General features: G+C 41.7%; 3 protein-coding genes across 8 annotated transcripts in view; 2 read left to right on the top strand and 1 right to left on the bottom strand.

Moving 5' to 3' along the window:
* The window catches only part of CDKL1 (cyclin dependent kinase like 1), a 56,472-nt gene extending 49,173 nt beyond the window's left edge, over positions 1-7,299 (top strand). For both annotated transcript variants that reach the window (XM_025444146.3, XM_035719929.2), the window contains 3 exons: positions 2,096-2,152; positions 3,358-3,513; positions 5,277-7,299. In XM_025444146.3, coding sequence (XP_025299931.1) covers positions 2,096-2,152; positions 3,358-3,513; positions 5,277-5,384 — 321 coding nt within the window. In that variant the 3' untranslated portion in view covers positions 5,385-7,299. The remainder of the gene's footprint in view (positions 1-2,095; positions 2,153-3,357; positions 3,514-5,276) is intronic.
* Positions 7,300-7,539: 240 nt separating this feature from the next.
* Positions 7,540-18,820, bottom strand: DMAC2L (distal membrane arm assembly component 2 like). Of its 4 annotated transcripts, none has more exons than XM_025444147.3 (5): positions 18,706-18,820; positions 11,265-11,376; positions 10,156-10,364; positions 9,412-9,583; positions 7,540-8,531 (listed from the first exon to the last, which is right to left on the bottom strand). In XM_025444147.3, the coding sequence occupies exons 2-5, from the start codon at positions 11,369-11,371 to the stop codon at positions 8,417-8,419; spliced, it is 603 nt and encodes a 200-aa protein (XP_025299932.1). In that variant the 5' UTR covers positions 11,372-11,376; positions 18,706-18,820; the 3' UTR covers positions 7,540-8,416. The 4 variants fall into 4 exon arrangements, with proteins under 4 accessions (XP_025299932.1, XP_048969106.1, XP_025299933.1 ...); XM_049113149.1 differs by lacking the exon at positions 18,706-18,820 and adding an exon at positions 18,263-18,281; XM_025444148.3 differs by lacking the exon at positions 18,706-18,820 and adding an exon at positions 13,206-13,316.
* Positions 18,821-18,898: 78 nt separating this feature from the next.
* Positions 18,899-20,281, top strand: part of L2HGDH (L-2-hydroxyglutarate dehydrogenase) — a 38,684-nt gene continuing 37,301 nt past the window's right edge. For both annotated transcript variants that reach the window (XM_025444145.3, XM_025444144.3), the window contains exon 1: positions 18,899-19,096. In XM_025444145.3, coding sequence (XP_025299930.1) covers positions 18,957-19,096 — 140 coding nt within the window. In that variant the 5' untranslated portion in view covers positions 18,899-18,956. The remainder of the gene's footprint in view (positions 19,097-20,281) is intronic.

Below are 20,281 nucleotides of genomic sequence, written 5' to 3'. Positions count from 1 at the left end.
ATTTGTATTCATCTGAAAAAAAGTTCCCAATGTATTGTTAAGTTTAAAAAAAAGGCTATAAAACAGTATATATAATTTGACAACATATTAACAAATGTTTGATAAATACACAATTCATGTATACATATATTTACATATATAAATAAAAAAATAACATGGCAACTTCTGGAAAATCATGCAAAGCTTTTAACATTTGTGAAACAAATGGTTGCCAGGATATAGACCAAAATATTAACACTGGGTATCTCTTTGTGGTGGTGTGTTTTCTTTCTTTCCTTATGTCTTTAAAATATTTTTTGAATGTCTTCGAATGAGGCTGTATTATAATCAAAAATATTTCAGAACATAATTAAGATTTGTGAAGTCATGAGTTTCTACTGTCTAAGGAGGGTACTTTTGAATTGAAACTAAGCCTCCGATTGCTCAATTTCCAGATGGAAGTTCTGTCCAGTTCCATTCAAGCTCTCTGTTCGCTCAGCCTCTTGGCTTGTCCCACAGTTGGAGGCTCTCACCCTCCCCACTGCCTCCTTCCCCTACACCACTAGGAATAGGAAAAGTGGGTCATGCTGGGAGTATGCTGGGCCAGAGAGGCAGGAATGACACCTGGCATATGGGAGGTGACCCAGCTGGCTCCCTTGTGACCTGGACATTCCCATTTCCACACTAAATATCCCTTAGTGATTTCCTGTTCTCTCGTCTACCAGTGAAGACTCAGAAACAACCCAGGCTTCATCCATGTAAAAAGCTTCCCAAGGTTTCCCAGAGGTTGTCCTGCAGGGGATTTCCTGTTGACAGAAACACAGGAAGAAGCAGTGCGGGGGCTGCCCGCGTTGAACATCTGTGCCTGAGGCCCTCTGCTGGTCGCTCACCCTGCTAGAGGGAGGCCTGCTGGCTTCTGGCACCGGGAAACCGGCTAAGCAGGCAGGATGGCCTCATATCACAGCCAACCAGCCGGCCTCATCCCAGGCCTTGTTGCTGAGACAGCAGAGCGCAGTGTCAGCAGTGTCATGTCAATCCCCCAGCAGTGCTCAGATTTAACACAGAAATAGCAAGAGAAATATGTAAGATAAGGGGGTGGGGGTTGGAGGAGAAGGTTCTCATACAAATCTGCTGTAGGATTTTTTTTCCTGGTGGTCTTAGGGAGCTCTAAAACAGAGGCTCTTAGCTCTTACCCTCATCAGTGATTAGTAAGTGCACCCTCAGAATTTGGTTGTTGGGGGCTGGTTCCCTGTGCAGAATAACTCTGTGCATAGCACCCAGAGTCGTATTTCGTTAGATGAGCCTGGCCAGTTACTCTGGCCAGGACTCACAACTGCCATCTTTTTATGCATACAGTGCACTCCAGCTGCCCTCCTTAATTAGCCTCCGTTAGTGACATATCTCTTTAACTGGCCTGTCCATCCGCCTGACATTGAGCATTCCTCCTGCTTTATAGTGCTTGTGATTCCTGATTGTCTCCAGCATGTGACTGGAGCAAAATAGCCTTATATGGCCAAAGGGAGATTGACAAATGTCTGCCCTGGAGACTCTTTTAAAAACAGTAGGATGAACAGGGAAACAGCAGGCTCTTGTGGGAGGAGGAAATAGTGTTTATTCCAGAAAAACCTAGAAGCATCTGTTCACCTAAGTAGGGAAAAAAATCTATTTTGAAGCTTCCTTTATGTACTGTCAATAAATGCAAAAATTAGGAGCTCTTTTAAATGCCAATATAAATACCAAAAATTATTCTGAGGAAAGGCAAGTTACATAAATGGAGGCAGAATAAAGGAAATAACAGTTGCTACACAAAGTGAATTTCCTTCTTTCATTAATGTTCTATCATAATTTGCTACCTGCGTCAGTTCTCCGGGAAGTGAAGGGAGCGGTGAGGAGGAACATTAGAAGAGAAATTTGGAGGTGGAGAGAGAAGGAGCTTGTGAAACAGGCATAGGAGGTTGTTTCAGCTGGGAGGTAGGTGGGCAGAGGGTGGAGGAGGCAAGAAAGGTGGTGCCAGGAAGATGCTTTTCTCACTCAGAAGACATTCAGTCTGAGGTCACCTTATCTTTAAACACATACTGTAAATAAAACCCCTTTTCTTTTCTTCTTTTTAAAACAGGAACCACTTGAATTAAAATTTCCAAACATCTCTTATCCTGCCCTCGGGCTCTTGAAGGTAAAATCATAGCTTCTAACAGACCAGGAAGCACACAGTAGCTGGTGTCACTGGGGAGTCTGAATGATTTATGTCAGTTTCCACGAATGGAAAAGTGTTCCTTTTAGAATTCTCCTTCTCCTTTGAAAAGTGGACTTTCAATTTTTGTTCACATTCAGTTATAAGGAAAACATCTGTAGGCGTTTTCCACTTTAAATAAACCCAACGCTCTGTATTTGAAGTCTAAGTTTGCAGAAAATAGAAATTTCAGAGGATAGTACTTGCTTTATTTACCAAGGGATCCTTTTCTTCAAAAACTGTTGGGCCATAGGATCCATTTAAATAGCCAACCCCCCTAGTATATTTGAAGTTGGTTTTGATTTTAAAACTGCGATTTTCAGATATATATAGCTCTTATGTAAAGTCGAGTACCAAGTAAAACACGTGCAAGTTACAATCCATGCTCCATCCGTTTCAAACTGTATATTTACCAATGCCTTTATAATATAATTTTAAAAATTGAGACAGTTCCTTGGGGTATGTAATTGTGAGATTTAATCTATCCAAGTATGAGCCCTACGGCCTACTTAATGACAAAGCAAATGGTTAAGAATGATGTAATATAAAGGCATGTATATTATGCCTCTCATTCCACGCATGCATATATATCCTGTAATGCATAGGTTATTTCTGGAAGAATATACCAGAGAAAAAGGAGTAGCTGAATCTAGAAGGGGGAACGGGAAGAACTAGAGTGGTGAGGAGGCTTTGCTGTGTTCTGTATGAATTTTATTTTTACCACATGTAGGTATTATTTTTTAAAATAAAAACCCTAATTAAAAAAAAAAAAACCAACAACCCTAATTTTTACAAAGTATGTACAAGGGACCAAACTGGTTAAGTGGATTATTCCAGTTGGATACTGAGACAAGCTCAAAAATCATCTCCTACTCCCTCAGGGCAGAGCACCAACTGCCTCCACAACAGAACTGCCTCCTGGGGAAAAGGATTTTTTGTTACCATTTCTAGAAACTATTTACTTATTGTGTGGTTACCCATTTAGGAATATTTGTGGGAGGAACTGAAATCATAATTGGTGTGTTTTTCCTACTTTTCCCCCTTCCTGTTCCCACCTGAAGGGTTTGATCTGTCAAAGAAGAAAAACGATCTGAATAAGTTAATACAATTTTAAAGAAGTAAGAATGGGGACTTCTCTGTCCTTTCAGGGCTGTCTCCACATGAATCCTGCTGAGAGGCTGACCTGTGAACAGCTGTTGCAGCACCCCTATTTTGACAGCATGAGAGAAACGGGGGATTCGGCCAAAGAACTTGACAGACCCACAAGGAAGACCCTACGACAGAGCCGAAAGCACCTGCCTGGGGTAAAAGTGGGGCACTGCTTTACAGAAGCCCCCGGGCTGCAGTTTCGAGTGGTCTCACGCCGGCCACCTGGTGCAGTCTGCACCTCTCCTTGAGGTGGCGGCGGCGGCGGCTTGCAGCTCCAGCACCCTCGTCCCAGCACGAGGACAAAGGGCGCCAGACGCACCTGCCTCCGAGGCCCGTGTCGCTCGGTCCCGAAGGCGCCCCTGCCCTGCGGCTCGGAGCCGCTCAGAGCGGCCGGGGCGCGTGAGCACAGGTCTCAGGCAGGTCCACGGGCGTGAGTCCCGCTGAGCGTGCTCTTTGTACTTTGGAGAACGAAATCCGATTTGTCCCCGGCAGCTCGCTGTCATCACGTTACTTTCAGTGTTGACTCACCTCCTAGGGTCATCCCCAAATGGCACCGTTTCGCCCCCAGTCTTCTAATGGTCAGCCTTGGCCAGGCAGGTGCGGCGAGCAGTGCTCTCGGTGATATCAGCAGAACAGCCTATCTTACAGGAGAGCGTCCACGCTGCCCACGGCAGCCCGTGGAGAGACGGGACTGGTATGAAGTCTGCAAAATAGCCTTACATTCGGTGTCCTGTTGTAAGCCCATAGCTGTAGTAATTGAGAATGGACTGAGAGGAGTTGGCTACTCCTGGTCCCTTCTGGATCTGCTTAGGTAGCCCTTCCTCTATAAATGATTTTTCCCTTGGCAGCCCCCCCATGCAGCGTGCTGAATGGCATCTGGGGGATATGTATGTGAAGTTTGGAGGAAAGAAGAGGATGGACAATCCGACGGATCAGGGGCAGCATGAACTGTGGGGTCCTAAGATAGACAGACCTGAGTTACAAAATTAAGAAAGCTTTGTTTTATTCTCTGTCGTGTATGACCCAGGTAGCAATACAGGCCAGAATAGACAATGGCCCCCAAGCCCAGAGTTACCACTTAGCTTGCTGTTCCTTTGTGTTCAAGAGTAAAGGGTCTTGGTGGGAATATTTCTACTTGAAAGAAGGGAAACCCACTAGTTGATGTCTTGCATATAGGACTGGAAGGATACAACTGTTTGAAATGCTAAAAAATAACTGCTTTTCAGATACCTAAGGCCATATAGTATATTTCTTTTTATGTTCTCCTTACTTTCATTTGACACTGACAATAAATTCAAACATTTTCTGGGAGCATGGAGGGAACAGTTTTGCCTTTTTAACTAAAGGGAAAGGGGGCAAATTAAAGTGCTCCAGGCATCAGTTTTCTTTGCTTCTCAGACCAAGCATTGCTTTAAATGATCCCTCAGGTCCCAGCAGGCTCTTACCTCCTGTAAATCTAGGTCTTTTTTCCAATAATGTTCATGTCAATTTTTCCTTCTTTTTCATATTCTCTAAATTTTCTAGAATGTGCATGTCTTGCTTAATATAAAACAAATTTTTAAGGGACACCTGGGTGGCTAAGTGGTTAAGCATCTGCTTTCAGTTCAGGGCATGATCCCAGGGTCCTGGGGTCAGTCCCACATTGGGCTCTCCACGGGGAGCCTGCTTCTCCCTCTGCCTATGTCTCTGCCTCTCTCTGTCTCCCATGAACAAATAAATACAATCTTTTAACAAGATAAATCTTTAAAAGGAAAAAGAGAACAAATGTAAACATTTTGTCCTCCCTTAGGTCCTGGATTCTGTACAGAAAAAGTATTTTTGTGCTGAAAAACGGACTTATTTACCTCTTTTGTGAGATGTTCTCAATAACGAAAAGAGTGCTTGGCATTGAACCTAATCCTGTGTTTTGTAATTGCAGTTGCAGTGCCTACCTCAGCTAACTAGCAGTGGCTTCCTTCCAGCTCTGGATAATAAGAAGTACTACTGGAATATGAAGAAACTTAACTACCATTTTCCAAACATTTAAGGAGCTTGGAGATGGAAGATGAAAAAGGAATTCATCAGTAATTTGAAGAAAACAAAACATGTACATTTGCTTGAAAACACTCACAATGTTAATGAATTACAAAACACCCTTATGTATTTTTCTTGTAGCGCTTCTGCCTTGAGTCCTATCCCCTGCCTTTTCAGACTGTCATCATATTCAAGAAGAGTTTTAGTTCCTGAAATCAAAATGCTTAAAATTCTATTTTCTGCTTGCTCTCTTAATTTTTATAGTTTAAAACATTTTTGGAATATTTAAGAGTTGTTCAAAATACTTAAAATCATGGATTGTCATAACAAATCTATTTGCTTATGTTTTTAATGTTTGTAGGCATTTTTACATATGCTTTTATCTTTACCTTGTAGTAAAGGATGCATCTTCGTCATTTTTGCAGGCAAGATGGGTTTACATAACCCATCTACAGGTGACCCAATTCCCCCTGCAAACCATGGTGTGAAGCCTGCCTGGCAGCTGACCAAGGCAGTCAGTGGGTAGAACAAGATCTACAGACTTAATGGGAACTGAGACTATCAGCCTGAAAGTAATTAGTTCTTCATTCTCTCCAGCTCAGTCGCCGACTTGAGAGACAGATCTAGAGGCAGGACTATAGTGTTCTGGGTTCTGGAAGAAATTGCTTATGAGTTTTTACTTGGATCATGAAAGATGTTAGGTTGTAAACTGATATTTTCCCTGAAATACACCTTTGTACTATATGTATGTATAGTATACATACCTACATACGTGTGTACACATATTTATACTATGCTAAGAACTGATAACAAGTAGCCCAAAATTCCTAGTTTTGTATCGTGGTACTTAAAATGATGACATATAATTAACTTTTACTCTACCGCTCCTATTTCAAAAGCTTTTCACCCTCGTCCCTTGAACACAAGGGCAACATGAAGCTCACGTCTGTTTCTTGAAAGCTCATTGCCAGTTTTGGTTGATGTGCTACTGCTGTTCCCTTACTGGTTCCCAGCTGTGGTTTTGGGAGTGTATTTTACTTTATCTTCAAAACATTGCCTCTGTGCTCTTACTAGTTTACTGCTACAGTAACTTCCTTCATGACAGCATTTGACTTTATTCAGTTACTGCTGAGTTAACTCATCAAACTTGGGCATCTGCTCAATCATTTTGGCTACTCCAGCCAGTTTAATATCCTAAGGCTTCTGATGTATGTAGCTTCTTGCAAAGAGCTGACAATGGGTTAAAGACTAGTCCTAGCATCATCTAATTCTTCTTATGGGGCTTGGATTCAAATGACAAGGAAGGCCATCCCACTTCTGTGACTAGTTTACATTTTCTCTTTTCCTTTTTAACCCAAACAACGCACTTGACGAGGCAGATGACTGTAACTGCCTAATTCATTCAGTAGTTCTATAGAAAACCATTCAGAATACAAAAGTAGTTCCAGACTAAATTGTAGTGAATCAGTTGCCTCACCACACAAAAATCAAACAAATTGGAGATGGAAGCGTTCATTTTTTTCTAATGAGTTGTATTAAATGTGTACTAATGCTTGATTTAACTGTAGCTGTAACCTTTCGTTCAGCATGGAATCACCACTGTTTCACAGGACACTGGTCTATAGCCTAGGCCTTTTTTTTTTTTTTTTAATTTTCTGTTTTCTGCCTTTATAGTTGACAGTGGCAATTTTATTTGTAGATGGTATATCATTTATGGTATGTGCTATTTACATAAGCCTCTCTTCTAAACACAACTGAAATTCATTTTTCTATCCGAAGGCTGCATCATACAGTGTTTATTTTAAAATTATTTCCTGTCAAGTCAAGAGCTGAATGTTCAAACCAAACATACAGAAATCTACAAGTTAACAGTAAAAGAACCAGAGCCATTTCAAGCAGGTAAAAATAAAGATCTGTTTTTATCTGTTTATGATATTCTTCGTCATTGCTTTCTAGATATAAATTGAATTTTGTGCTTATACTTCTTTTTGATGTCCCTGAGCTCATAGGAAGCAGTATCCAAAATATGGGGAATAAAAATTAGTTTCTAATTAAGATTCTCTATTCAATGCAATATTTTAATTTAAGCAAAACATAAGTGTAACTGTGTTGGTCTTCATGATCATTTCCTCTGTTCTACTGCAGTCAGCAAAACTATTAGAATTCAGTCAAGTCTTCATGTCTAGTTTTAATAAAACCTCAGAGTAAGCTTACAAAATAGACAAATTAGGCAGAGAGTATTCATTCAGAGAAAGGTGCATGTTATAAAGAACACAGGAATGAGGGTCATGAGAAATGCATGCAAATCCTGGGAAGCATTATGAATACTTCAACTACCAACCGCCTTTCATAATTCACTCCACCAATGAATCTGAAATTTAGCTTTCAGTTTTTCATAACTGTACATGTATAGTAACATTCTTCAATAATTTTAAAAGGTAACAGTAATATAAATTTCTGATAAAGAATATCTGTTTTGTGCATTTATTTTTTTAAAAGATTTTATTATTTGAGAGATAGAGACGGGGAGAGAGAGAGAGAACAAGCAGTGTGTGGGACAGAGAGAGAAGCAGACTCCTGCTGAGCAGGGAGCCCCATGCAAGGCTTGATCCCAGGACCTTGGGATCATGACCCGAGCAGAAGGCAGATGCTTCTACCTACTGAGCCACCCAGATGCCCATTTATGGCACATTTATGTTGCACATTTAAATCACATTAAAGAACTCTATGTCAGTATCTACATCAAGAGTTATCTATATAGATATGTATATAAAATGAGGAATATATTAGAATTAAACTGCTACTTGGTTTCCATTTTCTCTTAAAATGACTTAATGTGCATAAGTTTTTTTTCTTCCAACCTAGTACCTTCAGTGAGTCATGTCTGAATATTTATTTTCTACATGATGGACTCTGCTTCTGGAATGTCATGATATGACATCCTTACGGTCTGTGGATGATTACAAAATAGTTATTGCTGTTTAGAACCAACAATTTCAAATGATACTTTATATTGAAATAAGACACTTATTGAATATTATTATTTTACTTCAAGTCTAATTTTAGTTCCAAAGAAGGCAGTGCTGTCTTAAAGATTTGGATAAGGTTTTCTTTTTCTCTTACTCCAGGAAGATCACTTAACAACAAATACTTGAGGTTTCTGCAAAAAGAAAAGGAAAAAAATGTGACCTCATTTTGGCCTTTACTCTTAAAGCATTAAAAATAAACCCTAGTTAATGGCTTTTAGAAAAAATTACACACAGAATGCATTTATATCACACTGTACTTTCAAAATGACTCTTAGAACAGCCATTTTAAGAGTGCTACTTTAAATGAAATTCATGCTAGGAACCAAGCCAGACCTTGGGAAGTTTAATCGTTCTGAATTACATCAATAATTCTAGCTGAATCTTTCCAAATACTGTATATGTATTATGGCATAGAAATCCTTTGCATGAGAAATACAAAAAATGAATCTTACTCTAGAAAGGAAAAAAAATTAGGGAAGTTCTTAAAGTTACTAAAAGATAACACCTCAAAGCCTCAACTAATGTAAGAGATAATCTACCACTTTTGGTTCTAATGTTTAAAATTTCTCTGCTAAAAAGAAATAAGCTTAAAAGTAAAAGGTGAGGGGAATTCCTGGCTGGCTTATTTGTAAGAGCATGCGACTCTTGATCTTGGGGTTGTGGCTTTGAGCTCCACAATGGGTACAGAAATTAATAAAAAAACAAAACAAAAACTTAAAATTTCTCAAACTTCCTGTGATACTGAGGTTACTGTCAGAATATGGGGAAAAATGCTTTAAAACATTGAGAGGAAGCATATAGCAAATGGCTGGCTCAGTTGATAAGAGCATGCAATGCTTGATCTCAGGGTTGTGAGTTCGAGCCCCACATTGGGGTAGAGTTTACTTTAAAAATTTTTGTTTTGTGCTCACTTCAGCAGCACATATACTAAAAAAAATTGTTTTAATTTAAATTCTAATTATTCATTTTGACCTATATGGTTAAGTTTCCATTTTAGCACTGACCACTTACCTTAAGTGATATAAAGCCATGATGCCTTTGTCTGTGATATTCCCACATGAAATTATTTCCATTTCCAATATGCTTTTTTGTAAATTTTCAAGTTTACCAAGTCTCTCCAAACAGTTATCCTCAATATAATGACACTTGCATAGTCTTATTTTTTCAACATGCTGTAGGCCCTCTGGGAGATAAAAGGTACATTTTAAGAATCTGCTCTACTATTAAAATAACTAGTTTGGCCAGGACTCTTCTGGTTTTAGACTGAAAATCCTATGTTCCGGAAAACCTTTTAGTCCCTTGTAAGACTTGGATGATTAGTGACCCTATTAACCATACAAGGTATTCACTATACAGGTTGTACTGATGGACAGGACCATTCTGTAATCAGATGCCCATGTATTAGAGGGAAAAAAGCCATACAAGCAGAAGCTGTATGGGTATAATAATTCTTACACTATTGAGGGTTTCTCAGATGACAGAAATTTGACAAAAATAGTTTGGTAAACATGGCCTTGAATTTTAAACCAATAAACACAAAATAAAGGCATGTAGAGACAAGCTTAATGAAGGAGAAGAGCGAAGAAAGTGTTTGTAACCTTTATATAAGTTTTAAAAGTCACACACAGGAAAAAAGACTGGATTGTACTGGAAAGGGCAAAAAGGACACACTTATGACTCTAACAGTGAATCCACTGTAACAAAATGTCACTGCAAATCACCTACATTTCCCAGAAGCAATGACAGGGTAGTTACCCAAGTGATCAAATCCAATGCTCATGATACAAGAGTCCGTGGCATCAATCGCCTGAATCTTGTATTTGTCCAGAGGTCCTGTGGGGAGGTTGTTGTAGTCCTTCTGCCACCGCTCCTGGCCGTGGTAGCGCACCATGGCGCCGCAGCGCAGCAGCCACTCAGATGCTGCCCGGTCGGGTCCCACATCCCGAATGCGTTCGTGATCCACTCTGTTGGCAGGACAACAAAAGCAGTCAGTTTTTAGTGTGATCACTAGCTGATTAACTCTAGTCATCAACATAAATAAGGCACTTCAATAACTTTTCCTTTCAAATGACTAAGGAGGGAGATAAGTATATTAGTGAGAGCCATGGGGAAAAAAACAACATATGCTGGCTCTTCCTGCTACCTTGTTTTTGTTTCCAAATGAACTCTTGTCAAGGCCTATTATTTTTACATGAGCTATCAGGCAGATGTGAGTCTTCATTGATTCATATGTAGCACCGTGCTTGACACCAGGAGGTACTCAGGAACTACGTAGTGAGTGAATGACCACACTTGGTTATTGTTTTTATTAATGATAAAATATAAAAGGGAATAATTTGAGTCCATGTTCAAATTAATCTCATTAAGTGATATTTATTAATTTCTACATATGCTGTTTTCTCTAGTTAGTGGTGTTAATGTTACATTAAGCAACAAGGAGATTAGTTCCATTAGTTTCAAAATGGTGTTTCGAAGCATGCCACCTGCTTTTTGAAAAACTTGAGTCCCCTTGGTAGTATTCAAAAGGCTAATTAAGAAGCCAGAGAATATTCTAAAATCACATTCGGTAAGCTTTTCTGGTTACAAAAAATATATTTTCATTTTAGACAGCTTGAAAGGCATCAAAATGACAAATAAGAAAAATCACTGAAATCCTGCAACCTGGTCAATTAATACTTTGTAATCTATTTTTCTGGTCTTTATTCAATGTTTCTATGTATGTTTGGTTTTTAAACAAATTAGGATCATATCTCACACACTGTACAAAAAAGCATTTGAAATACAAGAAATAACCAATTAGCTACTGGGAACTCATCTAGCTGTAATAATCCCCATGTTTCTTCACTTTAGCTGGAGTAACTTACTTATTAAACACTGCATTCAACCAGCCCCAGAAGTTTCTGCAGTCACATGACCATGGGAGTTTCTTTAAGCCACACAACTGCTGGGAAATTTTTCCAAACAGCATCATTTGATCTAGACACACAAAATAGTATTCATATTAGATCATCAGCTGGCAATCAGAGTCCCATACATACAGTAAACTTACTTTACAACCTCAAAGTCAATGCTCTTGTGCCAGCAAAGCTGGTGAGTCATTTGCCACTCAGAGTTATTGAGCAAGACACTCCTGTTTTTTTTTTTTTTTTCCTACAGAAAAGAGGGGCTGGATTGGACGGTCCCTAAGGTTCCTTCCAGCCTAATGTTAAGTTTCACTCTTCAACCCTCAACTGGAGTCAGCCTGCAGTGTTGCCACCAGATGGCCATGCAGGCAGTGAACCTACACATTTGCTGAAACCAGCTCTACTCCCAGTCTACATTTCCAACATCAAAATGACAAACTGAAATCACCTAGGGAGAAATGTGTTGAGGTTAAGACGCTTATATCCAGAAAGGGAGAGGAGACATGAAAACAGAATTTTCTTTTTTTTAAGATTTATTTTATTTATTCATGATTTTTATATATATATATATATATATATAGAGAGAGAGAGAGAGAGAGAGAGAGAGAGAGAGGAAGCAGAGACACAGGCAGAGGGAGAAGCAGGCTCCATGCAGGGAGCCTGACGCGGGACTGGATCCCAGGACTCCAGGATCGCACTCCAGGCCAAAGGCAAGCGCGAAACCACTGAGCCACCCAGGGATCCCTGAAAACAGAATTTTCTATGCCAAGGCTGCACATAGTATCACCAGAATAGTGCAAACAAAGAATTGTGCAAGGGAAGCTAGGAAGGACTGGGCAAGTAGCTTCACCTCACTGACCCCTGGTTTTCTCACTTGTAAAATAAGATGATTTGCTCAGATGATTTCCAGCTGTAAAAATTTATAACCATGAGTTGAGAAAGTGATTTCTAAACTGAGTCTTAATCTGATTTATTTCAGTTCAAGTTTCTCTAGTAGTGTGCTAAGTCAGGGGAAAACAAAGATAAATGAAATGTGGTTTCTGCCTTTGAGTCGCTGAAAATTTAGTGCTGGGTGAAGTGAGCTAAAACAAGTTACCAGGTAGTTAAAATAAATGATAGAACCTGAAAAATCCCTCAAAGAATTAAAATAAGAACAGACCATGATTTCAATAGGCAAAATGCCAGAAGGTACATCAGGTGATTAGATGAGGCAGAAATGTTCAAGGCACTTTGTAGTTCAGTTTGGTTAGTACATGGGGATCCTGAGAAAAGGAGGCAGACAATTTACACAGTCACCTCAGGAAGGATCTTGCCTGATCAGCAAGGGAGTCTGGACTGTTCTGCAGGTAGTTGTGAGTCACTGAGGTTTTAGCAAAGAGCACTGGCACTGTTAGAGCTATGCTTCAGCAACATTATCAAGATTGAGGGTCAACAGAACAGAACAGAAAGACAGCTAATAAGGGTTTCAACTACATGTGGCCATGGGAAAGGACCAAGTAGGGGAAAGAGTGAGAATGACAATACAGGGTGGATTCCACATGGCTCACTGAGATGTTGGGGCAAGGGCTAGAATAGCTAGTATCATCATGACATTAAGTTTTGGTCTCAGGTCACCAGTTGGATGGTGATGCCATTAATACAAATCAGTGTCAGGAGGGCAAATTGTAGTTTCCCCCACCTCTATCCCCAGTTTTTCATATTCTCAATATGAAGGGTTAGCAGAACTTCTAAGTGGAGATAATCAACAAATCATTTGAATCAGAAGCACAAAGTGGGAGAACTGGAATGAACTTAGACCTCCTAGACCATTTAGGGATGAGGAAACTGAAGCCCTGATATCAAGTAACTTGCTGACACTCTAAATCCCTTCTGGAACAAGGTGGGGTATTAATAAATGCATACATTTAAAAGGACTTCCTCAATGTTTCATAGCTAATTGGTGGCAGCATTGAAACTTGAACCTAGTTCTTCTTCCCACCAGTCCATGGCTTTTTCCTCAGTCCTGGATGGTACTAGAACTGGGGAAATAAAGAGACAAGAAAGAGGTCTGAGTGGGAATCACCTTAGAACCGAGGAGTGATCGAAGATGTTGAGGTTCTAGAACAGTGAGAGATGAAGTCTGAGGACAGAAGCTGGAACCATCTTCCCTCTTCATCTCTTTTCCACCATCATCTGCCTTCATTCCCAAAACCTCCCCGCTATCACTCTCTTGTTCTCAGCCCTTCCTAGCTTTTTGTTAAATCTCTCTCCACCTATGCCCACCTCTGATAACTCCACTGGCTGCCAATCTCATTTATCTGAGCTTTCCAGCATCCAATTAGGCTGTTCTATTTACTTCCCCACGCACACACCCCATTCCCATCCCGTGGAATTTCAAGAGCTTATTCAAATGCCATCTCCATCCATCCATTCACTCACTCAATAAATATTTATTGAATGTCTGCTATACTTAGTGCCAGAGATACAATGGTAAGATTAAAAAAACAACAGAGGAGAAAGACAAAGTTCCTTGTCCTCATAGAATGTAGTCTAGTATGATAGACAACATATAAACAAATAAATAGCATGCAATATGTCTTAATAGAGGTATGAACAAATTCCGTGAAAGCCTAGAGGAGGAAGTGAAGAGGCTTCACCCTGGAGGTGTCTTTTGAGATGAGGCTTAAAGGATAATTAAGGGTTTCAAGTTAGGCAGAAAAAAAAGTATGCAGAGCAAAAAGGAGAGCAAGGATCACATCTTACTCATTTTCATTTTTCATAGCACCTAGCACATTTCCATCCCCCTAATGAAAAAATTTAATAAATATTTGCCAATTAGTAGTCTTCAGTGGTTGATATATTTCCATAGAGAAAGGCAAAATCAGAGAGACTGTTATTAACCGGGTAAATTAGTGGTCTGTGAAAATCGAGTACTTGATTCACTTTTGTTTACCTCATATTTCAGCTTAAAGGAAAGGCTAACCTTATTCCCACTATGGTCTCTAAAAGTATTAGATGTTATATTTTAAATAATTTAAGAAAATTTTTCCTTGGCAACAAAGGAAAAAAATTAATTGGTAGGTTTTTACATTCTCAAATGTGCCTGTGCTAATTGATTTTAGAAATTTCAGATGAATTTAAGCAGCAACCTCTGGGAATGGTTTCTATAAGGAAAGAGGAGACCTCTAGTGGTGAGTTGGTGAATTTAGCTCTAATGATTAAAAAAAAAAGTTAACAGCAAGTTAAGAAAAATAACCACTAAATTATTTTTTCAATAAATAATCCAGAAATTAAAATCATTATTATTTTTAAAATTTATTTTTAAAATATTTTATTTATTTATTCATGAGAGACACAGAGAAAGAGAGAGAGGCAGAGACACAGGCAGAGGGAGAAGCAGGCTCCATGCAGGGAGCCTGATGTGGGACTCGATCCTGGGACTCCAGGATCAGGCCCTGGGCCAAAGGCGGCACTAAACCGCTGAGCCTCCAGGGCCGCCCCTAAAATCATTTTAAAAAGCTCCTTCATTACTATCAGAACCTGGCTTGGAGCACATTTCTAAAAATTACAATTTTGCTTGTTACTTAGAGGAGGCCAGACTTCTAAGGTTTAATTCAAAATAGTATATACACAAAATGTCTCTGAGTAGGTTTGGTTGAGAGTTCCCCTATTTGCATAAAAAGAGTAAGTTTTTTTTTGTTTTGTTTTGTTTTGTTTAAGTGGAAGTTCTGTTTTTACTTAGCAGGGCTATTCAAAGTGATGGCTAAATGGGTCAAAAGACTGAACTAAAGAACTAGTTTTTGGGGATGCCTGTGTGGCTCAGGGTTTGACTTTCTGTCATTGGCTCAGGGCATGATCCTGGAGTCCCGAATCCAAGTCCCACATCAGGCTCCCTGCATGAAGCCTGCTTCTCCCTCTGCCTATGTCTCTGCCTCTGTCTTTCATGAATAAATAAAATCTTTAAAAAAAGGGGGGGGGGGACTAGTTTTTGAGGGTAAATAAAATTTGGAGGGGTGGGGTGTTATTGGAATTGGGAAAGTCTTTCCCCAAATTATAGCCCCACCTCACTGCAGATTACTCAATATTGATGCCAATTCTTATTCCTGAGGTATGTAAAGTCTAGTGAAATAGAACTAAAGAATTCATTAGGAATTGAGGAATTGGAAACAAAGTTCCCCAAAGTCATTCCTAGGCCAGCATCACAGGGGGCTCATTGAAGTAACACCTTATGGGTTCTGACACAGATGGAAAATGAACATGACTATTCAGCTGAGGGTAGGGACATGAATACAGATGTCATACTAAAGACATCATGGGGTGTATGAATGTAAGGTGAGCTTTTGATTTGAAATCACTTAATTGAAACAAATTAATGTACAGTCAAACCTAGGCGAGGGGATAACAGAAAAAAAAATTTATACAAAGAGCAGGTGTATTGTTTTTTCACCTTGCTAAACTAAGCAGCATGTACTCAAAATCATATGGTAAACAAGTCACTACTTTCGGTTCAAGTGACCCATGAAAGTCTGACCACAGACCACAGAAATGTATAATTCTGTATTTAACCTAATAACAAATCCACCACATCTTGTGCAAACTAAAAAAATAACCATCTCCACTACCTACCTATCAGAATGGTTAAATAAAAAATAGTAACAACACCAATTGCTGGTGATAAGGAGACACTAGATTACTCAAACATTGCTGGTAGGACATATAAAGGCACAGCCACTTTGTAAAAACAGTCTGGCAATTTTTTACAAAGCTGAACATGTGCTTATCCTATATGACCCAGCAACTGGACTCTCGGGCATTAATTCCACGTAAATAAAAACAGGTTCACACAAGAAGCAGTATACTGATGTTCATAGCAGCTTTATTTCAAATAGCTTAAAACTAGAACTCAGTTGTCATTCGAAGGGTGAACGGTTAAACCTATTGTGGTATATTCATACCTTGAAATACTATACTCAGCAATAAGGAATAAACCCTTGAGACTTGCAACAATCTGGATGGATTTCAAGGGATTATGCTGAGTGAAAAAAAAAAAGCTAATCCAAAAATTTACATACTTTGTAATTCGGTTTATAGAACATGCTCAAAATGGCAACATTTTAGAAAGGGAGATAGACTGGGGAGGGGTGCCTTGCAGGAATGAAGTGTATTTATAGAAGGGCACCAGGAGGAATCCCTGTGGTGATGGGTGTTGTAGCTTGACTGTGGTGGCAACACGACAATCTACATATGTGATAAAAACTATGTAGAACCAGGGACACCTGGGTGGCTCAGTGGTTGAAGGCCTGTCTTTGGCTCAGGGTGTGATCCTGGGGTTCCAGGATGGAGTCCCATGTCAGGCTCCCTGTGAGGAGCCTGCTTCTCCCTCTGCCTGTGTCTCTGCCTCCCATGGATAAATTTTTAAAAATCCTTAAAAAAAAAAAAAAAAAAACCTACATAGAACCAAATACACAAATGTAAAACTGGGGAAATGTGTATAAGATCAATGGAATGTGTCAATGTCAATTTCCTAGTTATCATACTACACTACAATTTTGCAAGATGTTATCATTGGAGGAGAATGGGTAAAGGATATCCAGGATCTCTATTGTTCCTTATAGCTGTGCAGGACTCTACAGTGATCTCAAAACAAAAAAAATTGAATTTAACAAACAACCGTCTCTTTTTTTATTTGTAATGGGAAAAGCAGGTAACATTCTACCTTGTGTTCATAAATAAAGTATTCAACTGTCTAGAAAGTAAAATTATTTAAACATAATAAGAGTAGTCATTTATCCAGTATAGTTTACCCTTAAACACAGGGATTAAAACGCCCCCTACTCCAGGGGTTGAAAATCTGCATATAACTTCTGACTCTCAAATTTAACTACTCACAGCTTCCCATTTGATTAGAAGCCTAATAACATAGTTAACACATAGTTTGCATGTTATATGTATTATATACTGTATTATTATAATAAAGTAAACTAGAGAGGGACACCTGGGTGGCTCAGTGGTTGAGCCTCTGCCTTTGGCTCAGGTGATCCTGGAGTTCTGGGATGGAGTCCCTCATCGGGCTCCCCGCAGGAAGCCTGATTCTCCCTCTGCCTATGCCTCTGTCTCTCTCTCTATGTGTCTCTCACTAAGGGACGGATAAAATCTTAAAAAACAAAACAAAAAAAAAAAAAAAAAACTAGAGAAAGAAAATGTTAAGAAAATCACAAGGAAAATACATTTGTATTACTGTATGGGACTTATTGAAAAATATCTCTTTTAAGTGTTCAAATCCTTGGTCTTCAAAGTCAACTGTACTTCACTGTGCTAAACACCTATGAGCCTTATCTCCTGCAATCCACACAACAGCCCTATAAGCGGGACATTATTACTCCTAGTTCACAGAGGAGGAACTAAGGCAAAGAGGTGAAATGAGATTCACAAGCAACCAGACCACGGGCTGGAACCAAATTCAAAGTCCTTCCAGCAATAAAGTTTTTAACATTCTATTTTTGTTCTGTTCAGCTGTTTTTTTTTTTAATTTTTAAATTTTATGTATTTATTTGACCGACAGAGCACAACCAGGGGGAGCTACAGACAGAGGGAGAGAGGGAAGGAAAAGCAGGGCCCCGCTGAGCGGGGAGCCCCCATGTGGGGCTGGATCCCAGGACCCCGGCATCATGACCTGAGCCAACGGCAGACGCTTGAACGACTGAGTCACCCAGGTGCCCCTGTGTTCAGCTGTTCTGATCCTAAAAATCAAAAACTGCCACTAAGCACAGAGTACAGGTGTTCAACTGCCACGGTGACGGTGAATCACACAGCTTTAGGGTCAGGAGGTCGTCTAGGGATTACGTAGCCCACGTCTCTCGCCTTACGGATAGGACCACCGGGTGAAGGGCGCGGTCCAGGGAGGCGCGTCCGCAGCCCCGCACAGCATATTTAAAACCCCGTCTCCACCCAGCGTTTAAGATAAGGAAACAGACAGTTACACGACGGCGAAGACCGCGCGTCTGGTTCTCCTAGACGCTCGCTGTTTACAGCACCAAGAAATGACCCCGCCAGGAGCGGCTCAAAAACAAGTCCGGGAGGCTGCAGGCTGCCCGGCGTGGCCGTCCCGCCCCCGAGCTAGGGAGGGACAGGCCCCGCCCCTGGTGGGCCTCCGCCCGCGGCCCGCGGCCCGCAGCCGGCCTCCAGCTATCGGGGGGTGGGGGGGGCCTAGGGGGGCCTGGCGGGGAGGCCGCCGGGCCCGTCACCCCAGTCACGCCCAGACCTTCTCCCCAAATCCCGAGGACGCTGGGCGGCGAGGACCGAGGACGCGCGAGTCGACGGACCAGCTTTCCCGCCAGCCCAACAGCGGGAGAGGGAAAGCGCAGAGCGGAGCGCAGCCACCCGCCCGCCGCCGCCTCGCTCAGGGCCCAGCTCCGCTACTCACAGCGCAGGAGGAAGCGAGCGCGCCCCGCGTCCTCGGCGCCGCCGGCCTGCCCTTCGCCCTCCGCCGCGCGCGCTCATTGGCCACTGGCGCCGCTCCCACGTGGGGCGAAGGTGCGCGCTCGATTGGCCCTTGAGTGGGAGGCGGGGCCAGGCGGCGCCGGGAGCTCTGCCGCGTCCGGCTCCGGGGGCGGGCTCTGGAGGCCGAGGGAGGGCCGGGGAGGGCCGGGGAGGGCCGGGGAGGGGGCGCAGGCCATGGTGCCGGCGCTGCGTTACCTGAGCGGAGCCTGCAGCCGGGCCCGCGGGGGTTTCCCCGGGGGCTTCTCTGCGGCGCGCAGGCCGGCGCAGGGGAGGCCCTGGCCGCTGTGCCAGGGTGGCCGCAGAGCCAGCACCCGGTGAGTAGCCGCTGGCCTGCCCTCGTCGCCTGTGCTACTACTGCTGCTTCTCCTTGAGGCGCCCCTTGCTGGACCTCTGCCCTTGCTCTGCTTCCCTCTCCCGGGCGTGAGAGAAGGTCAGGATCCGGTGGAGCCTGGGATCCCAGCCTCGGATCCCAGCAGTTTCCTTCTAGGATTCATTCGTTGTGTTTGTGTGCCGGATGAAAAGAGTAAGGCGGTGTGGAGTAGAGAGGTCCAGAGCAGCTCTGGTTTTGGATACTGTCCCTGCACCTCCTGTTCAGTTCTTGGATGGGTCACTTAAGCTCCTTAAAGGCTCCATTGTGAGTCGGAGCCTAGTCTCTCCTGTAGGTGGTCCTTTTAAGGATTCAAGGCCCTACCACACCAAGCGATCAAATATACTGTTTATTAGCTGGCATCCCTGCGCGGTGTTGCTCGAAAGGCCTGAAACCGTTCTTAAACCCATCAGGTCCTGGCAACCACTGCATAGAGTTGCCCCTGTGAGAAGCGGTGCAGTTGCTAATCAAAGCCTGCACAAGTAAGTGTCCTGTGATTTGAAGTTTGGAGATCCCATCTCTCCCATATGGAGATCCCATTTGAAGTTTGGAAGCCACTGTCTTTCTCTGCTCTCTGTAGAGGGAACGGCTTATGCTGAGGCTTTACAGCTGGAAAGCTCTTGGCTAGTTCAAGAACTGGAAGGTGGACGAGCTGAGCGTGACCAGAGCTTAGTGGAACAGAGGTGGTGTGGAATGGCCCTGGAGAGAGGCTGCATCACAGCAGGGATTTTATTTTAGCCACATAGTGAATTTTATTCTGAGAGCATTGGGAGCCTTTTAAAGGGTTTTTAAAGAATAGGGAGTGATTAAATGTTGAGGTTTCCAAATTTGACTGGTTGCTGTGTGTGTTAGTGGTTTAGTTAGTGGATCAGAGTGGCATAGAATTTGTGAGTCATAGAAGGGGGTACGTAGACAATTATTTTGGGATTGCTTTTCTTAAGGGAAGAGAAGTAGGATTAGTGATGGTTTTGTTTATAGTTGTTAAAAGAAATAATTATAGAGCCACAGGAAATTGAAAAAAAACTCACCAGATTTTATGCATCCTTCAGCCAATTTACCCCAATGATAGGATCTTACCTAACTATAGTACAATATCAAAATTAGGAGATTGACATTGGCACAATCCACAGAC

This window comes from Canis lupus, chromosome 8 (genome assembly GCF_003254725.2).
Source record: "Canis lupus dingo isolate Sandy chromosome 8, ASM325472v2, whole genome shotgun sequence".
NCBI classification, from domain to species: Eukaryota; Metazoa; Chordata; class Mammalia; order Carnivora; family Canidae; genus Canis; species Canis lupus.
Note: the sequence above shows the minus strand (reverse complement) of the source record. Positions and strands in the feature narration are given on the sequence as shown.

Excerpts from the sequence above, each read along its gene's own strand:
- DMAC2L (XM_025444147.3), bottom strand. The coding sequence starts at position 11,371 with ATGATGCTGTTTGGAAAAATTTCCCAGCAGTTGTGTGGCTTAAAGAAA. Across the intron at positions 10,365-11,264 it reads TTGAATGCAGTGTTTAATAA|AGTGGATCACGAACGCATTC; the intron begins GTAAGTTACTCC and ends TCCTGCCAACAG. Across the intron at positions 9,584-10,155 it reads CATTGGATTTGATCACTTGG|AGGGCCTACAGCATGTTGAA; the intron begins GTAACTACCCTG and ends TTTATCTCCCAG.